Source organism: Cebus imitator, unplaced genomic scaffold (assembly GCF_001604975.1).
Source record: "Cebus imitator isolate Cc_AM_T3 unplaced genomic scaffold, Cebus_imitator-1.0 Scaffold0, whole genome shotgun sequence".
Taxonomy (NCBI): domain Eukaryota; kingdom Metazoa; phylum Chordata; class Mammalia; order Primates; family Cebidae; genus Cebus; species Cebus imitator.
The window spans coordinates 7,618,493-7,636,581 of NW_016107315.1; the positions used below are offsets into that span (position 1 = coordinate 7,618,493).

The window sequence follows — 18,089 nt, forward strand, 5'->3', positions numbered from 1 at the left end:
TGAACCCAGGAGGCGGAGGTTGCGGTGAGCCAAGATTGTGCCATTGAACACAAGCCTGGGCAACAACAGCAAAACTCCATCTCAAAAAAAAAAAACAAAAACAAAAAAACAAAACAAAACAAACAAAAAAAGAAATGAGGAAAGAAAAGTTAGAGACATTAATTTGAAAAGTGCCCAGTGACTACAAGAACTTGCAGTGGCTGTGCCGGGTTTAACAATTTTGTATGGATCGCGTCTAACAGAAATTCTGGCAGCGTGCCTTTGACCTAGAGTCTGCGCCTTGTCCTTGTCCTGCTACAGTAAGACCTAAATCTACAGGTAGATATTTAAAATTCATTGTTATCATATGGTTATTAAACTAAACCCCAAAGGAAAGCTAATTTAAAGGAAAAGCAACAATCCCAAGCCCCTACAACACCTCCCAGAGGAGCGTACTTTCTTCTGCTTTTAAATTCATATCCCTTTATGTACTGACACACGTACACACACACACACACACACACACACACACACACACACTTATTGTTAAATTTTTTTGAGACAAGCCTTCTTCTGTTGCCCAGGCTGGAATGCAGTGGTGTGATCATACATAGCTCATGCAGCCTCGACCTCCAGGGCTTAAGCAGTTCTCCCAGCTCAGCCTCCCGAGTAGCTGGAACTACAAACATGTGCCACCAGCCCCGCTATTTTTTGTATTTTTTTTTGCAGAGATAGGGTTTCACTTTGTTTCCCAGGCTGGTCTCGAACTCTTGGCCTTAAGTGTTCCTCTCGCCTGAGCCCACTGAGCCCAGTAATATTTTTAAATTTATCATTTTTATTATATTACTTTTAGATTTCATACATAGATCCTAAAGCCCCAACTCACTGATTGCTGGGTGATTTTCCCCAACTCAGCTCACTGGGACTGAGACCTATAGAGCTGTGCCAGCCAGTGCAGTCAGCAAAATATATTTTTCAAATGTTTCAGCTTCCCTCAGCTGAATGGCAAGCATGAAACTCCAGCAGTATCTCAAGTGGTTACTTAAAAGCAAAACATCTGATTAAGAAGGTGGCATTTACATGTAGACCTGGGGAGCCAGCCCTACAGAACTCTCAGAACAAGGGTTCCAGGCAGGTATAACAGCAAATGTAAATGCCCCTAGGTAAGCGTTTTCCAGGATATTCAATGAAGAGCAAGGAGTATGACTGGGCCAGAAGAGCAAGTGAGGGCAGAGGGGATGAGGTCAGAGCAACAAGGGGAGGGACACAGGTCTGTAGGGCCTTGCAGATGACACTGTGTGAGAAGAGAAGCCAGTAAGAGGTGTGTGTGGGCAGAGACATGATGTGATTGACATTGTAAGAGGCTTACTTAGGCTGCTGGATAAGTTTGGACCACAGGGAGGCGGAAGGTGGGGGGGTTGGAGGGGGTGCCAGTAAGCAGAAGATGGTGGCTTGGACTAGGATGGAAGCAGTGAAGATGGTGAGAAGTGGCTGGATTCTGATAGAACTGGCCATATTTGTTGATGGATTTGATATGTGGTATGAAAGAAAGCATGGAGTCAAAGATGACCCTGAGTTTTTTGGCCGGAGCTGCTGGAAGCCTTTTACTGAATTGTGGGGCCAAAGATCTGGAGTTTGTGCTGATCAGAAGTTTGTCACTGGGATGACATGTTAACTGTGAGATGCCTTTTAGACATCCAGGTGGAGATGTTGGAGAGGAAATTTTATACAAGAGTCTAGATTCAGTGAGAAAGTCTTGGCTGGAGATATACATGTGGGCATGGTCAGCAGGTAGATGTATTTAAAGCTGCGATCTGGAAGATATCTAAAAAAAAGAGTGCAGACAGAGAAGAGGCCCAAGGGTTGAGTGTTGGGCACTTGGAAATCCAGAGGCTGCGAAGATGAGGAGGAAGCAGCACAGTATCTAGAGAGGTAGGAGGGTAAGCGCAGAGTGAGGTGTCCTGGAAGCCAAGTGCAAAAAAGTCTTCGAGGAGGAGGAAGTGATTGGCTGTGTCAAATGCTACAGATGGATCAGATAAGATGAGGACTGGGGTTTGCCCACTGGGTTAGCAAAGTGGTCACCATTGATGACCTTGATGAGAGGCTTGTTTCAAAAGATGAGTGAGGGTGACTGAAGGGGATTCAACAGGGAGTGAGGGAGAAGAGAGCTGTAGCCAGGACAACTCTTTCATGGAGGTTTGCTATAAAATGGAGCAGAGAAACAGGCCCATGGGAGACATGGGGTTGAGGTGGGGTTCCCTTTAATACGAGAGAAATAGCTGCATGTTTGTATGCTGAAGAGAAGGATGCACATGAGGGAATACTGATGAGGGAGACTGCTGTGGCAATGTCTTTGAATCAGTGGAAGGCTGGCCTTTGTGATCAATAAAGAGCAAGGAGGTGACTGTGACTGGGCAATCCTTCCAGCTGTTCTGGGTTTGGCCATTGGTGGGATCTTGGGGCATTCTTCCAGGGGAATAGAAAGGAAGGCAGAGGCTATGGGAGCAGATGCAAGTAGGTAGTGTAGATGCCCATGGAGTTTGTGGGAGTTATGTTTTCTTTCATCTCTTTTCTCTGTGAACCAGGAAGTTAAGGTCATGAGCTGGGAATGAGGATGAGATGGGTGGTAATGGAGGTTTGACTGAAAGGGAGAAAATGTGAAACAGTCATCTGGGGCTTGGGAAAAGGAATGGTCTTGGGAAATATGGAATTACTACTGGGCAATAGTGAGGGGCCCTTGGGTTAGTGGTTGTCCGTTCAAAGCCAGACCAGTGTGCAAAGTTGTGAGTTTTCCTTCATCTCATTTACTGTGTGGGGGCAGGTGTAGAGCAGGGGGATAGTGGGATATAAACTAAATTGTGGTTTGTTCAAATGACAGCAAGAGAGGGGCAAGGGGGTTAAGGATGCATGCCAGAGGTGATTACAATGGGGGCTATGAAATATATTTTTATAAAAGCCTTATTGAGGGGTAATTGACATCCAATGGACTACTTACATTTAAAGTATACAACTTGAAAAATTTTAACATATGTATTCCCCCATAAAACTGTCCATGATCATATTCATCACCTTAAAGGTGATACAAAACCTGGTTTGTTCTGCCTGTGTACAGTAAGCCAATCACTGGGACAACAGGTTTTGCAAAAGAGAAAAGAATTTCTTCACAAGGCTGCTAAGCAAGGAGACAGAAGAAAAAATCTCAAATCCATCTCCCTAAAAATAGGGCTTGGGGATATTCATAGGATAGAAAGTGGGGGTCTAAAGTGTGGTGAAGTGTGATTGGTGGATAGAAAAGGTGAGGTAATCAGGGCTCTGCAGAAGCATAGTCAGGCCATGTGCTCCTTCATAGGATATATGTTTAGGAAATGAAAGTGTTAGCATGATCTGAGGTTGGGATTTTTGGTCCTCTGACATCAAAGGTCAATTTTTTAGCACCACTGAAAACCTTGCAAACTGAGTCGAGTGGTCAGTGGTGTGGACTGGACAGGGGCTGCCTCAAGCTCCTGAAAAACAACTTGAGTAACCATTGCCATGGTGATCCATGCATCAGAGATGCTATCTGTAAGGAAGCTAGTGAAAGTTTAGTTATATATTGTTTGGCTTTTAGCTATATAGGTTTTAGAATCAGCCTGAAGCAAGTCGTTAGAAGCAAACAAGGCAGATTAAGTCTGGTGGGCTTAAATCAGGTGAGCTCTCAGTTTCAAAAGCTTCCTTCTCACTCTTTGTAATCCTTTCCTCTCATCCCCTAGCCCCATCCCCGAACTCCCTCTCTAGGCAAGCAATCACTACTTTCTATCACTATATTCTGCATTTATTAGAGTTTCATATATATATATATATATATATATACACACACACACACACACATATATATATACACACAGACATACACACACACACACACACACATGCATATATATATATATATATATATATATAATTTGTTTTTGAGAAGAAGTCACCCTGGCTGGAGCACAGTGATGTGATCTTGGCTCACTGCAACCTCAACCTCCCAGGCTCAAGTTATCCTCCCACCACAGCCTCACAAGTAACTGGGACTGTTGGTTATGACAGATGCATTCTACTATGCTTGGCTAACTAAAAACTTTTTTTGTAGAGAAGGAGTCTATGTTGCTCAGGCTGGTCTTGAACTCCTGGACTCAAGCCATCCTCCTTCCTCAGCCTCCCAAAGTTACTGGGATTACAGGCATGAACCATAACACCCAGCCATATATTCTTCTTTTTCTGATTTCTATCATATTGAGATTCACTCATGTAGCATGTATCTGTGGTTCATTTCTCTTTATTGCCGAATAGTAAGAAATTACAGTTTTTCATTCATTCACCTGTGAATATGCGTTTGGGTTGTTTTCAGTTTGGAGTTATAAAGCTGATGTGAATATGTACACAGGTCTTTGTATGAACATGTGCTTTCTTTTCTCTTGTGTGAATACCTAGGAGTGGAATGTGAGGCTCAAACAGTTAACAGTATCTTTATAAAAGCCATTGGAACATGGACGGTTGGTGACTGGGAGGACCCAGCTGTAACTAAACTGCCCTCCTCTCATGGATATCCTTTCTCCCCATGCAGCACACCCAAGGAATGAGTCTGCTCCTCTCCCCCAATTACTGATGGTTAACCACCCCCCCAGTTCTGCTGTTAAACTTTTGCGACCCTCCTAACTTGATTGGATGAAAGACTTAGTGGATGAGGCACTAATGAGAATGTCTGCAGGCAGCTGACTTCCTTTCTAAGGGTCCTCCCAGATCAGAGTCAGGGCTGGTCTTTGGGAGCTGCTGGCTCTGTGCCCTCTGCTTGCCTTCTTGGTGGCTTTGATCCTCTCATTTCCTTCCTCACTTTTTCTCCTCCTGGTATCTGCACATCGCATTTAGTCAAGAGCGGGAAATTGTGACCATATGAAGCCAAAAACTAATGCTGAGTGCCCAGTGGGTGAAGCCAAAATCAGATAGGATTGAAAGCAAATGGAACTACATAGATGAAAGGTGGACACAACTCACTGAACCCTGAAAATCCCGAGACAAGAAGGGCCCAGGGAAGGAGGTAGGGCTGTCTCTCCTCACCTCTCAGAACTCCTGCTGATCTTCTGACTCTAACTTGTATTAAAGGAGAATTTTCAAAAAAGGCAAAAATCATGATTCTATAGCAGATATAAAAGGAACAACCCCTAAACACTTTATTTTTCTCATTATTTACAAGAGGGAAACTATAAAATGTTACAATCAGCTCAAAGGAGAACCCAAAGGACAGACATTGAGAGACCAGGAGCATTGAATACATTTGAAAATGGAGCGGCTGGGTGCAGTGGCTGACGCCTGTAATCCCAGCATTTTGGGAGGCCAAGGCAGGTGGATCACCTGAGGTCAGGAGTTCAAGACTAGCCTAGTCAACAGTGAGAAACCTCATCTCTACTAAAAATACAAAAATTAGCCAGGTGTGGTGGCGGGCAGCTGTAATCCCAGCTACTTGGGAGGTTAAGGCAGGAAAATCCCTTGAGGTTGCAGTGAACTGAGACTGTGCCATTGCACTCCAGCCTGGGTGACAGAGCAAAACTCTGTCTCAAAAAAAAAAAAAAAAAAAAAAAAAAAAAAAAAAAAAAAAAAAAAAAAAAAGAAAAGAAAAAGAAAATGGAACAAATTGGTGTTTCTGGGATGGGAGAGGGTTATCCCTCCACTGGGCAGAATTTATGGGTGTTTATGAATAAAAAATATTTGTATGGCTATCAGTTTTCTACAAGTTAACTATAATTTCTACAAAGCCATAAAATAGCTTAGTCAAAGTCAAAGGTGAATTCCTATAGAATTGGAGAATTCCTACAGAATTGGAGAATCCCCTAGATGTTCCAGCATTTCAGGAAAAGGCTATCCAGCTGTGTTTTGCTTCTTTCAAAGCTTTACATTTCTCCTTGCACTTGACAGTGCCTGGTGGTCCAGACCAGGACTTCCTGCATGCCCTGTCCGGGAAGATGGTCTTGTCCCAGTGCAGTAAACCTTCAGACCCCTCCTAACCACTCCACTGGCAGGGTTGTCTGTGCCCCACAGTGCCACCCTACAGCCGGACTGAGACTCCGAACCACCCTTCCTTCAGATAACAGTGGAGAGTGTCCACACTAGGATGGTTCTTTGACCACGGGGCTTACCTTACACTTATTTAGTGTATATACCACCTGGGGCTATGTTGGACCAGGTCTGCACCTGCAACTTGGTTCTAAAGTAGCCCCCAGAAGACCTGGATCCTGACTGCCACCTGGTTCCCAGTTGGGCTGGGTAGGGTCTGGAATGCTTTTCTGAATGTGGAATGCATCTAAGCCCCATCAAAGGTAGGCTACCTTATTTTGAGTCAGACAACATCTGTGTTGGATAGTTTTGAAGGAAAACCACAAAACATCTTGTTTTTGTATCACATGGAATATGTTAAAGGCCCCAAACAGAAAATAAATTCCTGAATGAAGAAAGGCCCGCCAGGTGCAGAGCCCTGTTCTGACAGCTCTGTGGGCATCTGAAGGTCTGTGAGACACGCCGGCTGTCATCATGGAGCTTAGCATCAAGCTGGGGAATAAGCTATGGGTGGGAAAGCTCTAAAAGGAGAGGTCAGAAAATTAGCAACATATGAGCGGTGAGGTTTGGTGGGGATGCGGAGTCCTCAGCCAGCTCCAGTGTCTGAGTGGACCTTAGGTCCATCTACAGGAGCGAAATTCCCCAAGGTGGCTGACAGTTGCCCTTCCAAAGTCAGGTGTTTTATACACTGGGGCTCCTCTGTATTTTTATTCAAATGCCCCTAAAAGATCAGTGAATCCCTGTGGCCCTGTATTTTTAAAAAACTTAGGTTGGCACAATATCTAACTTCAAAGGAAATTATAATTACACGCATAGCCAGAAATTCCATCTAACCCATCTTCTCCACTTTTTAAGGTAAAGTTACTAATACTTCACAAAAGGGTTTAGGGTTTTCCCTACGCCCCCATAGCAGGGAGGAGAGAGGAAGGGAGTGCTTACGAAGGCCTGGGAATGACAAGGAGAGTACCCACGCCCAGGCGGCTGACCCATTTCTCTAGGCAGGTGACGGCCACTCCCAAGGAGAGTAACTGTGACCTCTGCTGCTGATTTTAGGATAAAGGAGGAGTGGAACTTCGTGGCCGAATGCAGGAGGAAGGGCATCCCCCAGGCTGTGTACTGCAAGAATGGCTTCATAGACACCAACGTGCGGCTGCTGGACAAGATCGAAAGGAACACTCTCACAAGGCAGAGTTCACTTCCCAAGGACAGAGGCAAACGGAGCAGTGCGTTTGTGTTTGAACTTTCTGGGGAGCACTGGACGGTGAGTTGAGGCAATTCTTGCCCAATGCAGTGCTGTGGCTGGTGACTGCTGCTCGCTTGAGCCCAAGAATGAATGAATGCTCTTGCCTTTAGAGAACCTCCCAGTGGGTAAGAAACAGCCAACTACTTTCTCTGACCCAGTTCTCATGTCCCTTCCTCAGTGAAACGCAGTGCAGTCCTGGAAGCAGCGATGGGACCTGCTTGGGTGCCTCTGTGGCTGAGCCGCTAGGACTCCCATGCCGTCTCCTGGACAGCACCGTCTTTCAGGATGCATTCTTCTCCTGTCGCCTGCCCTAGACACTTAACATAATGATTTGCCTTTAAAAATATTAATTTAAGTGACAGCACCTTTCATTCATCTAACACTAGAAGTGGGCAGCGACCTACTTGCTGAAGTGCTGTAGGGCGGCAAAGGAATTTCTGCAGCTCCTTTATCTGGTTTTCCCGTCCTGAGATTCTGAGGCCAGGGCAAAGACAGTCTCCTTTCTTTCCTCAGGTCCCAGCTCCTGCTCCCCCACCTGCTGCTTTGCTTGGCAGGGCGACTCTAGGGGTTGTCTGTGAGCTGACATTTTCTGGTTGAAGCAGCACCTGGGCTTGTAGGATATGTCTGTGTCTGGGGAAGCTTCCCTGGCTCAGGATCTTGGGCTGTTGCCCATTTCATTGGGACAGGGTTCCCTGGGACCTTCCCACCATCTCTTTCTACCCTACTATTTTGTGTCTTTTTTTTTTTTTTTCCTGAGATGGAGTCTTGCTCTGTTGCTCAGGTTGAAGTGCAGTGGCAAGATCTCAGTTTCCTAAGTAGCTGGGACTACAGGCACACAGTACCATGCCTGGCTAATTTTTGTATTTATTTATTTTGTATTTTTTATTTTTGAGACGGAGTCTCACTCTGTCTCCCAGGCTGGAGTGCAGTGGCAAAATCTGGGCTCACTGCAGCCTCCCTGTCCCAGGTTCAAGCGATTCTCCTGCCTCAGCCTCCTGAGTAGCTGGGACTACAAGTGCATGCCACCACGCCTGGCTAAATTTTTGTATTTTTAGTAGAGACAGGGTTTCATCATGTTGGCCAGGCTGGTCTCGAACTCCTGACCTCAGGTGATCCGCCTGCCTTGGCCTCCCAAAGTGCTGGGATTATGGGCAAGAGCCACCTCGCTGGGACTTTGAATTTTTTTCTAGAGGTGGGGTTTTGCCAGGTTGCCCAGGTTGGTCTCAAATGCCTGAGTTGAGCCTATTACCCTGCCATTTTGTGACTGAAAGAACTCAGTGAAGAGACTAAATATTTGGCATGACTTGAGGCTGTCTTTTATTAGCTGTAAAGAGTATTTAACATGCTCGGTATGGTAAGGGGAATGGGAAGATGGTTAGGATTCAGCAGGCTCTGGGGAGACCCCTGTTGTGAACCAGATGGATGGCGTCCTCACGACCTGCAATCTCTTTGTCCCCATTCTCCATCCCATGCTGTACTCTGTTGTGATTGAGTCCGGGAGAGTCCAGGAAGACTCTGGGCCCCACATATTCATTAGTGTGAATTTCAGTTACCGTTTTCCTCCCCCAGAGATTGTGGCACTGAGGGAGTTGTGGCCTTTACAGTCACACCAGGCAGCGTGCCTGGCCCCTGCAAGAGGTCAGGAGGGAAGGAGTGGGCTGTGGAGCTTCCGGGGCCTTGGGGACCAGGTAGAGAGAGATCTGCTAGGGCCCTTAGGGCTGGCTGAGGCGCCATACTCTGTGGTTGTGTGGCCAGGTTGGGCTGGGGGCTGGGGGGTGATCATTCCTGTTTTGAGCCAGAAGCTCTCAGACCCTGGACCCTGCTCTTTTAGGGGAGATCCTCAATTTTGTTTTCCAAGCCTTCAATAGAATTTTTCATTTTTACTACCACATTTTTAGTTTCCCAGAGCTGTTTGCTCTTTGTTTTTTCAAATGGATGAATTCTGTAATGTGGCTTTATTTTTCCACTTTTACAGATATCTCTTAATTTTGGCTTTTACAATTTTGTTCTGTTTCTACTTTGCAGGATAATGGCTTTTCTTAGATACCTTGGGATCAATCTTTTTTTTTTTTCTTTTTTTTGTCTTTTTGAGACAGAGTCTTGCTCAGTCACTCCAGCTGGAGTGCAGGACTCAGTGATCCTTCCCCCTCAGCCTTCTCTGTAGCTGGGGCCAACAGGTGCATGCCACCACACTTGGCTAGTTTAACACATTTTTAAAAACATGGAGTCTCACTTTGTTATCCAGGCTGGTCTTGAGCTCCTGGGCTCAAGCGATCTTCTTGCCTTAGTGTCCCCAAGTGCTGGATAGTTTTTATTTTTTATTTTTTTATTTTTTATGTTGGGGGGTGTGTTTTCTTCTTTCAGAGTGTCCTTTTTGTTTTAGGGTGTGTGTGTTTATCTTGCATGTTGGGACTTTTCTTGGTGGTCTGGAGACACAAGCTGACCAGAAGCTCTGAGTGTGTGTTGAGCACGCTTAGCTTTTGGGGACGTTGCTGTAAAATCTGCATCTCACTGGTGCCTCCCCTCTCCGGTTCATGATTATTCATGAATGTTCATGACTGCACATTATTGATTTGTCTGGAGCTATGAGAGCCTACAGAGAAGGAAATTCTCAGTTCCCGGAACAGAGAGAATCTTAGCATTCGTCACTCATCATCTGATTGCCACCTCCCTGCCTCAGCTGTGCCCGAGGTACTCCAGTTCAGTGACATGGTTGAACCCACTCCAGTGAATAAGCCTCAGTTTCTTACAGGTGGGGAGCAGAAGTAATTGGTTTGTGACATGGATGGGGGTCAAGGTTCTGGTCTTTAGACTTGGAACCTGATCTCTTTCTTTGGGACCTGACTTCAGCTCTCACTTCCAGGGGTACCAGGCTCTTCTACTGCGGAGTCTCTGGCGGCTTCTGGTGAGAAGCCCAGGCTGTATCTCAATCGTTTCTGCTGCTCGTCTAATATTGATCAGCTCTGGGAAGCCAGGTCACCGTCTTCCAGCTGTCTGGTTACCCACACTTTGCGGGTGGTGTCTCCTTTTCCTTTCTTTTTGCCCTTCTACAGGGTTTATGCCACCTAAAAAGTTCTTGTGCTGTTGTCTTTAATGGAGTTTTGAAGAAGAGCAAAAGTATATGCATACATTCAATCTGTCATTTTTACTCAATTCTTTTCATTTCTATTTAACATGATATCCTAATATTTTCCTTTTTTTAAATTTAATTTAATTTTGTTTTATTTTTGAAATGGAGTTTTGCTCTTGTTGCCCAGGCTGGATCACAATGGTACAATCTTGGCTTACTGCAACCTCTGCCTCGCAAGTTCAAGCAATTCTCCTGCCTCAGCCTCCTGAGTAGCTGGGATAATAGGCAAGCACCACCACGCCTGGTTAATTTTATATTTTTAGTAGAGATAGGGTTTCTCCATGTTGGTCAGGTAGTCTCAAACTCCCGACCTCAGGTGATCTGCCCACCTCAGCCTCCAAAAGTGCTGGGATCACAGGCGCACCCGGCAATATCCTAATATTTTTCTTGTTAAAAATAGTCGTGAACATAATTTTAGACAGAATAATGTAATAATGTTTTCAGTGTGCCATTATTGAAAGAGTGGACTGAGATAAGTTACTTATGAGGGAGTCAGTACATTGAAGTTTCAATGAAGAGATTGTGATTGTGAGCCTGTGGTCAGCTCCCTGTTGACCCAGCTCATTTTGTCTCAGTTCCAGGAGGCAACCCTCTGGTGTGGTGTGGGTTCCATTGAGATCAAGAGGTGTTGGGACAGTTTGCCAGGGCCAGATGGGGGTGGGGAGGGGGACGGGTGGGGAGGGGGACAGGTGGTAACTAGCAGTTGGCTGCAGAAGCAGTGGCACAGGGCCCTATGCTTGGTTTAATGCCCTGTGCTCACCTTCTTGAACTTCTTAATTTTTAACAAGGTGCCCACATTTTTTGTTGTTGTTTGAGATGGAGTCTCGCTGTATAACCCAGGCTGGAGGGCAGTGATGCAATCTTGGCTCACTGCAGCCTCCACCTCCCAGGCTCAAGCAATTCTCTGCCTCAGCCTCCTGAGTGGCTGGGATTACAGGCACCTGCCACCACACCTGGCTTAGTTTTGTATTTTTAGTAGAGACTGGGTTTCACCATCTTGGCCAGGCTGGTCTTGAACTCTTGACCTTGAGATCCACCCGCCTCAGCCTTCCAAAGTGCTGGGATTACAGGTGTGAGCCACCACGCCCGGCCAGTGCCCATATTTTCATTATGCACTAGGCTCTGCAAACTCGGTATGGGGTCCTTATTGTAAGTGATTCACTTAAATGTCTTTGGGGTTTCAGTTTTCTTCTTCCAAAGGAACCCACTTTGCCTGTCTTATGGTACCATTGCATGAAATAGTACTAGAGTGAAAGCACTTTTGCAAGTTAACAGCTTAACCCACACACAGGACGGCAATGGTTGTAAAACACATTACAAGTACCAAGTACAAAAAAGAAGAATCACTGTGGACTCCATTGCTCCCTCCCCGTCCCCTTTAGCTCCCATGGAGTTTTCCACACCTCGTCCCACCTCCAGCCTGTGCTCCAGCCACTTTGCTGATGGTGTGCCGTGGTCAGCTTCTGAGGTCAGGGGACCTGTGTGTCTCCTCTTTGTCCCACCCCATCTCAGTGCTGAGCTCCCCTCGCCTGCAGTGGGGGCTCGGTAACTCTTGGTGAATTAGATTTCTTCAACTGGACAAATCGTCTCACTAAAGTCTTTAAATGCTTCTTGGTCGACCCCTTTACAGTTTTATCCCAGAGCACTTGAACTCGGGGAGGCCTCGGGCACTGAGTTCATCAATGTCATTTCAGCAGTGGAGGCCCAGGGAGGTGGCGTGACTGGAAAATGGCGGGGCCAGGTCTCCCAGCTGACTATCTTTCTCATGCTCTTTCCCTGTCATAGACTCCTAAGAATATGTGGAAATTTGGTGCAGCAAATATTAGAGATTTATTAAGTATTTCTAAAAGCAACTACAGAGAAAGGGAAACGAAGCACAAATTTTGAAATCTAGTGTATAGTGTATTTAGGGGATGTTAAATTTGTATGTTGCAAATAAATAGCACATATCGTGGCTCTGAGTGTGAGTCTGGTTGTTTGTCTTCACTAGGATTTGATTTTAATAACATTGTGAATTCACAGCAGTTTTGAAATAGGCTTAATGTATTGCTGTGAAGTTTACGACAACTCTGGTGTCTTTGGTTTCTTTTGGAAATGGCTGGACTGCTGGTGGTTATGCTTCACGCTCTCATGTCTGCTTTCTTACTTAGCATTTTAAAATAAATGCTTGGCTTTACATGGCTTTGTGCACACAGAGGGGCTGGTTCTGATTTATGTCATTCTTTCTATTTTAGGAGCTCCCAGATTCATTGAAGGAGCAGACACACCTGAGAGAATGGCACATAAGCAATACCCTGATTCAAATCATTCCTACATATATTGAGCTGTTTCAAGCCATGAGAATTCTGGATCTGCCAAGAAACCAAATCTCACATCTTCCAGCAGAAATCGGTATGTCAGCTTAGCAGAGGCCTTCGGGCCTCTTGTGTGTTAAGCAGGCGGCGTCGGGCAGGTGACAGACAGTGTGTAGATACCGCGTTTCCTCTCCAGCTGCCCCAGGAAGTGGCTGGGCAGGGCTGTTTCGAGGCTCCCCAGAGCTGCTTGTTTGCAGCATCCCTTTGAGCCGTGAGGTCAGCATCTCACCTGTATAACTCAGCACATGGGACACTTGCCAATTGCTCAGAAACCAGAAGTCTCATGAGTGAGCAATACTTTGTTTAGGAACTCTGTGTTTATCTTCGTTTAGTTTTAAATCTATAAACACGCAATATGCTTATTATAAATGGAATGGATTGTTCCTATATTAGTCCATTGATAAATCTAGTTTAGCTTACGATGTCTTTTTTTTTTTTTTTTTTTGAGACGGAGTTTTGCTCTTGTTGCCCAGGCTGGAGTGCAATGGCACAGTCTCAGATAACTGCAACCTCTGCCTCCTGGGTTCAAGTGATTCTCTTGCCTCAGCCTCCCAAGTAGCTGGGATTATAGTCCTGTGCCACCATGCCTAGCTGATTTTGCATTTTATTTTTTTTAGTAGAGATGGGGTTTCACCATGTTGGTCAGGCTGGTGTCGAACTCCTGACTTCAGGTGATCTACCAGCCTTGGCCTCCCAAAGTGCTCGTATTACAGGTGTGAGCCACCATGCCCAGCCTGCTGTTTTAATAGATCAAAATTTTTATAATTCTCTCTCATTAGTCAGTTGTATTATTTAAAATGAAAATGACAGTGATCATTATTGCTTCTCTTTTTCCTGGGGTGTGAGGAGTGAAGGTCTGGGGCTGCACAGAGCTCCATTCTTACACACGTGTCCTGGGACCAGTGGTTTCGCATAGTTATGTGAAAATTTACCAGAAGCCAAGACCCTGTGGGACAGAGGTGGCTTGTGGGGACTCTGGTGTTCGTATACGTCTTGCTGGCTGTGTCAAGACTACAAGGCTCTGACCACCCTCTTACCCAAGCCAATCTTGCAGTTTTTTATGCACATACTAACCTCGAGGAATGAGGCGACACCTGTCCCCAAACAAACAGCAGCCTTGCTAACCACTTGCTAACAAAAGCAGTGGGTTCCCCAAGCTCGGTGTTCTCCGCTGTGATGTATATGTGCATAGCATCTGTCCGGGACATCAGTATCACGCTTAGTAAGCTTGGCTGTAAGGAGAACTGACATCAATACCCTGTCTTGGACCAGGAGCCTCGTGTCTTCTGCCAGTATCCATGAAACAGGAACTGGCAAAACTTACTAGCTGCTAATCAGGGTAAAGTCAAATTCTAGACCCAATAAGGACAAGAACTTCTGTTTCCTTGCCCAGTTTCTGGAAAGGTAAAAAGGACCTTAGAATTTTTATGACTGAAAAGTACCATTGTAATATTGGGGTTCAGGGTGCCTCCAGCTCCCCTGAGAGGATGTTTCTCCAGATTCTTGGTCTCCTGTCCTCTCAAGAATGAGAGGGGACCATGGAGCAGTGCACAGTAAATGCTGGACTCAAAAGTGTTTGTAGAAAGTGATTTATTTAGAGAGAGAAAAAGGAGAGGACAGAGAAACAGCTAACTCTCACACTGAGTGAGAGAAAGAAAAGCCGCCCTCACACTGAGTGAGAAGGGTTCCCAGGGGGGAAAACCAGAGAAGGAAAGCTCCTCTCACACTGAGTGAGAGAATCCAGAAAGATGGGATCCAGGAGAGGAAGGCAGCTTCCACACTGAGTGGAAGGGAATTGAGAGACAGAAATGGAGTTTAGGAGAGGAAGGCAGCTTCCACACTGAGTGGAAGGGAATAGAGAGAGATGGAGTTTAGGAAGGGAAGACAGGCTTCCACGAGAGTGTTCCTGGAAGGGGACCCAAACATGGAGTCCGAAGGGGTGTGGAAGAAGGGGACTTTTAACCTGGGAGGAACCCCCACCTTCTCTAAGACCCGGGCCAGTGAAAGGAGTTCCTTAGAACTTCCGCTGGAGTGATTGACTCTTAGTTTCTTCCTGTGCCCACGAAATTGAAACATAAACCTTTAAATCTCCCGGATGGAGATCGATGGGAGGGTGGCATGACGCTAGGAAGTTCTTGTCCTTAAAAACTACGCCTCCTTGTGGACCCGGAAAGAGAACACCTTCCCTCACCATTTTTGACATGTTAGGGGTCATTTACCTCCTGCCCCTTTATTTTGCAAATTTGAGAGACCAGGTCCCACTGATGTTAGCTGACTGAATCATTATCATTTAGATATTACACTAAGGAACTTCTGTAGAGCCTGGGCCAGAAGCCAGATTTCACTATTTGCAGGTCGTTTTTGGGCAAGCTCATAGTATATTTAAATAACTGGATAGCGTTTCTGAGGACTGAGTTACTTTTAAACAGCCTTTTTAGGCTGGGCACAGTGGCACATGCTTGGAATCCCAGCACTTTAGGAGGCTGAGGCCGGCAGATTTCTTGAGTCTAGGAGTTTGAGACCAGCCTGGGCAACATGGCGAAAACCCATCTTTACAAAAAGTAAAAAATTAGCCAGGCATGATGGCACATGCCTGTGGGAGGATCTCTTGAGCCCGGGAGGTTGAGTCTGCAGTGAGCAGTGATCCAGCCTGGGTGACAGAGCGAGACCCTTTCTCAAAACAAACAAACAAAAAACCTTTTCAAGTAGAAAGATTCTGTCCTTATGCATCTGAGAAGCCACTAGACTCAGGGATCCTTGCTATCCTGTCACTTGGGCTTGGGAATCCAGTGGTTGGCAGCAAGACAGATGTGGTATTAAGCATGGAGCCGTCAAAAGTGGGGGTGTCAGAGCATCACCATGGGAAGAGTCATGCTCACAGTTGCCTGAAATTTCATCAGAGGTGCTCCACTTAATATATATCTTTGTTCATCTCTTGAAATGACTTCCTTGAAATTATTGCCAGCCAGATTAACATCTGTTCTTTTTAACTTCCCACACTACACCAATGTGATATCCAGTCTTTCCTTGTGAGCCAGTTGGATTTAAGCAGTGGTTTTCACCCTGGCTACACCTTAGAATCCCCCAAAGAGCCTTAAAAATCTAAATGCCCAAGGCCCACGGCAGACCAGCATTAAAAAGTCCGTGCGTGATTCCCACGTGCAGCCATGGTTGAGACCACCGGTGGGGAGTGAGGATGCTATCCTTGCATACTCGGGGGAGGAGGAGAGCTTGGTTGGTGAGGGGTATCCACGGGAGACCAATGTGGGATTGAGGCACTATACTTAATCTCTCTGTTCAGTTTCTTCATCTGTAAAGGAGGGGTAATGGTCGTTGTCATTTAGTTGTGAGGATTAGATAAGGCAATAAACACCAACATATTGGTTACATAGTTGTTATTCCAAGAGTTTAGTGAAGTGATTATTCCAAGGCACTTGAGTCCTGTTGGAGACATGATGTCATCCCCACAGACCTCATTAATGTGCAGGGAAAAATATTCAAACAGTCTAGAAAGGTGTAAAATGTAAAACCAAGCCTGGAACAGAAAACCGAATACCGCATGTTCTCACTCATAAGTGGGAGTTGAACAATGAGAACACATGGACACGGGGAAGGGAGCATCACATACCGGGCCTGTCGGGGGGTAGGGGTCAAGGGGAGGAAGAGCATTAGAACAAATACCTGATGCATGCGGAGCTTAAAACCTGGATGATGGGTTGATAGGTGCAGCAAACCACCGTGGCATGTGAATACCCATGTAACAAACCTGCAGGTTCTGCACATGTATTCCAGAACTTAAAGTAAAATTTAAAAAATTTAAGAAAAGAAAGGAGGAAAGGAATAAATGAAGGGAAAGAAAGAGAAAAAAAGAAAGGGAGGGAGGGAGGGAGGGAGGGAGGGAGGAAGGAAGGAAGGAAGGAAGGAAGGAAGGAAGGAAGGAAGGAAGGAAGGGGCGAGCTGTACTTTGAGTACCCATACAAATGTTCTGCTTTCCATTTTCAGTGTAGTATTCAATACATTACAGGAGATATTTAACACTTTGTTGTACAACAGGCTTTATGGTAGATAATTTTGCCCAACTGTAGGTTAATGTAAGTGTTCCAAGCACGTTTAAGGTAGGCTAGGTAAAGCTATGATGTTTGATAGGTTAGGTGTATTAAGTGCATTCTCGACTTATGATATTTGATGGTAACATTTTCTGATGACAGGTTGTTTGAAGAACCTGAAGGAACTCAATGTCAGTTTTAACCATCTGAAGAGCATTCCTCCAGAATTGGGAGACTGTGAAAATCTAGACAGACTGGATTGTTCTGGAAATCTAGAGTTAATGGAGCTGCCCTTTGAAGTAAGAAATAAACATTTCTGCACTATGATTTACTTTTATTTGGTTTATTACATGGGATGGTCTATAACATAGCAAGAAGTTTTAACATATGAAATCCATCTTTATTATACCACCTTTTCCTGACATTTCAATCACACTATACTGGTCTTTAAAACGTTTTTTTTCTTTGAGAGGGAGTCTTGCTCTGTCACCCAGGCTAGAGTGCAGTGGTGCGATCTTGGCTCACTGCAGCCTTTGCCTCTTGGGTTCAAGTAATTCTCCTGCCTCAGCCTCCTGAGTAGCTGGGACTACAGGTGCACGTCACCACCATGCCTGGCTAATTTTTGTATTTTTATAGAGATGGGGTTTCACTATGTTGGCCAGGCTGGTCTCGAACTCCTGACCTCAGGTGATCCAGCTGCCTTGGCCTCCCAGAGTGCTGGGGTTATAGTCGTGAGCCACTGCACCTGCCCTTCTTTAAAAACATTTTATACGAGGCCAGAACCTGAATTTAAGTTCAGAAATGCCATCAAAGGAAAACCAGGGAAAACGTCACACAATAAATTTCTATTTAATGCTTGTTGATGCTTGCAATATATGATACCTGTTGTCTGTAACACAGAGCCTGATTTATTTATCCACAATGGTAAAATTGAAAATAAAAAGAGTAAAATGTTTTTTATATTCATAGCAGAACTTGTAGATCCAATGCCATTGTGGTTTTTCTTATTCTAATTTTCATGACAGTCTTAAATTGTTTCCTTAAATATCTTCAGTAAGTTATTTTACATTCTAAAAATACATTTTCTACATTTACTGTGAAAAGAAAAAAAAGAGAGAGTAATGGTAATTCAGTCTGTATTTTTCTGCTGATCTGATCACCCTGGCAACACGGTCAGAAACTTTAGACTGAAGTATGGGCTCCCAAACTCTCTCTTGGCTGATTGCTGACCGTCGCATTACTGCCTTCACATTCATTTTCTA

General features: G+C 45.2%; 1 protein-coding gene across 1 annotated transcript in view; it reads left to right on the forward strand.

Moving 5' to 3' along the window:
* The window catches only part of LRRC2 (leucine rich repeat containing 2), a 48,927-nt gene that overhangs the window by 19,144 nt on the left and 11,694 nt on the right, over positions 1-18,089 (forward strand). Inside the window, exons 3-5 of the mRNA XM_017521676.2 lie at positions 7,108-7,315; positions 12,662-12,818; positions 16,990-17,126. Coding sequence (XP_017377165.1) covers positions 7,108-7,315; positions 12,662-12,818; positions 16,990-17,126 — 502 coding nt within the window. The remainder of the gene's footprint in view (positions 1-7,107; positions 7,316-12,661; positions 12,819-16,989; positions 17,127-18,089) is intronic.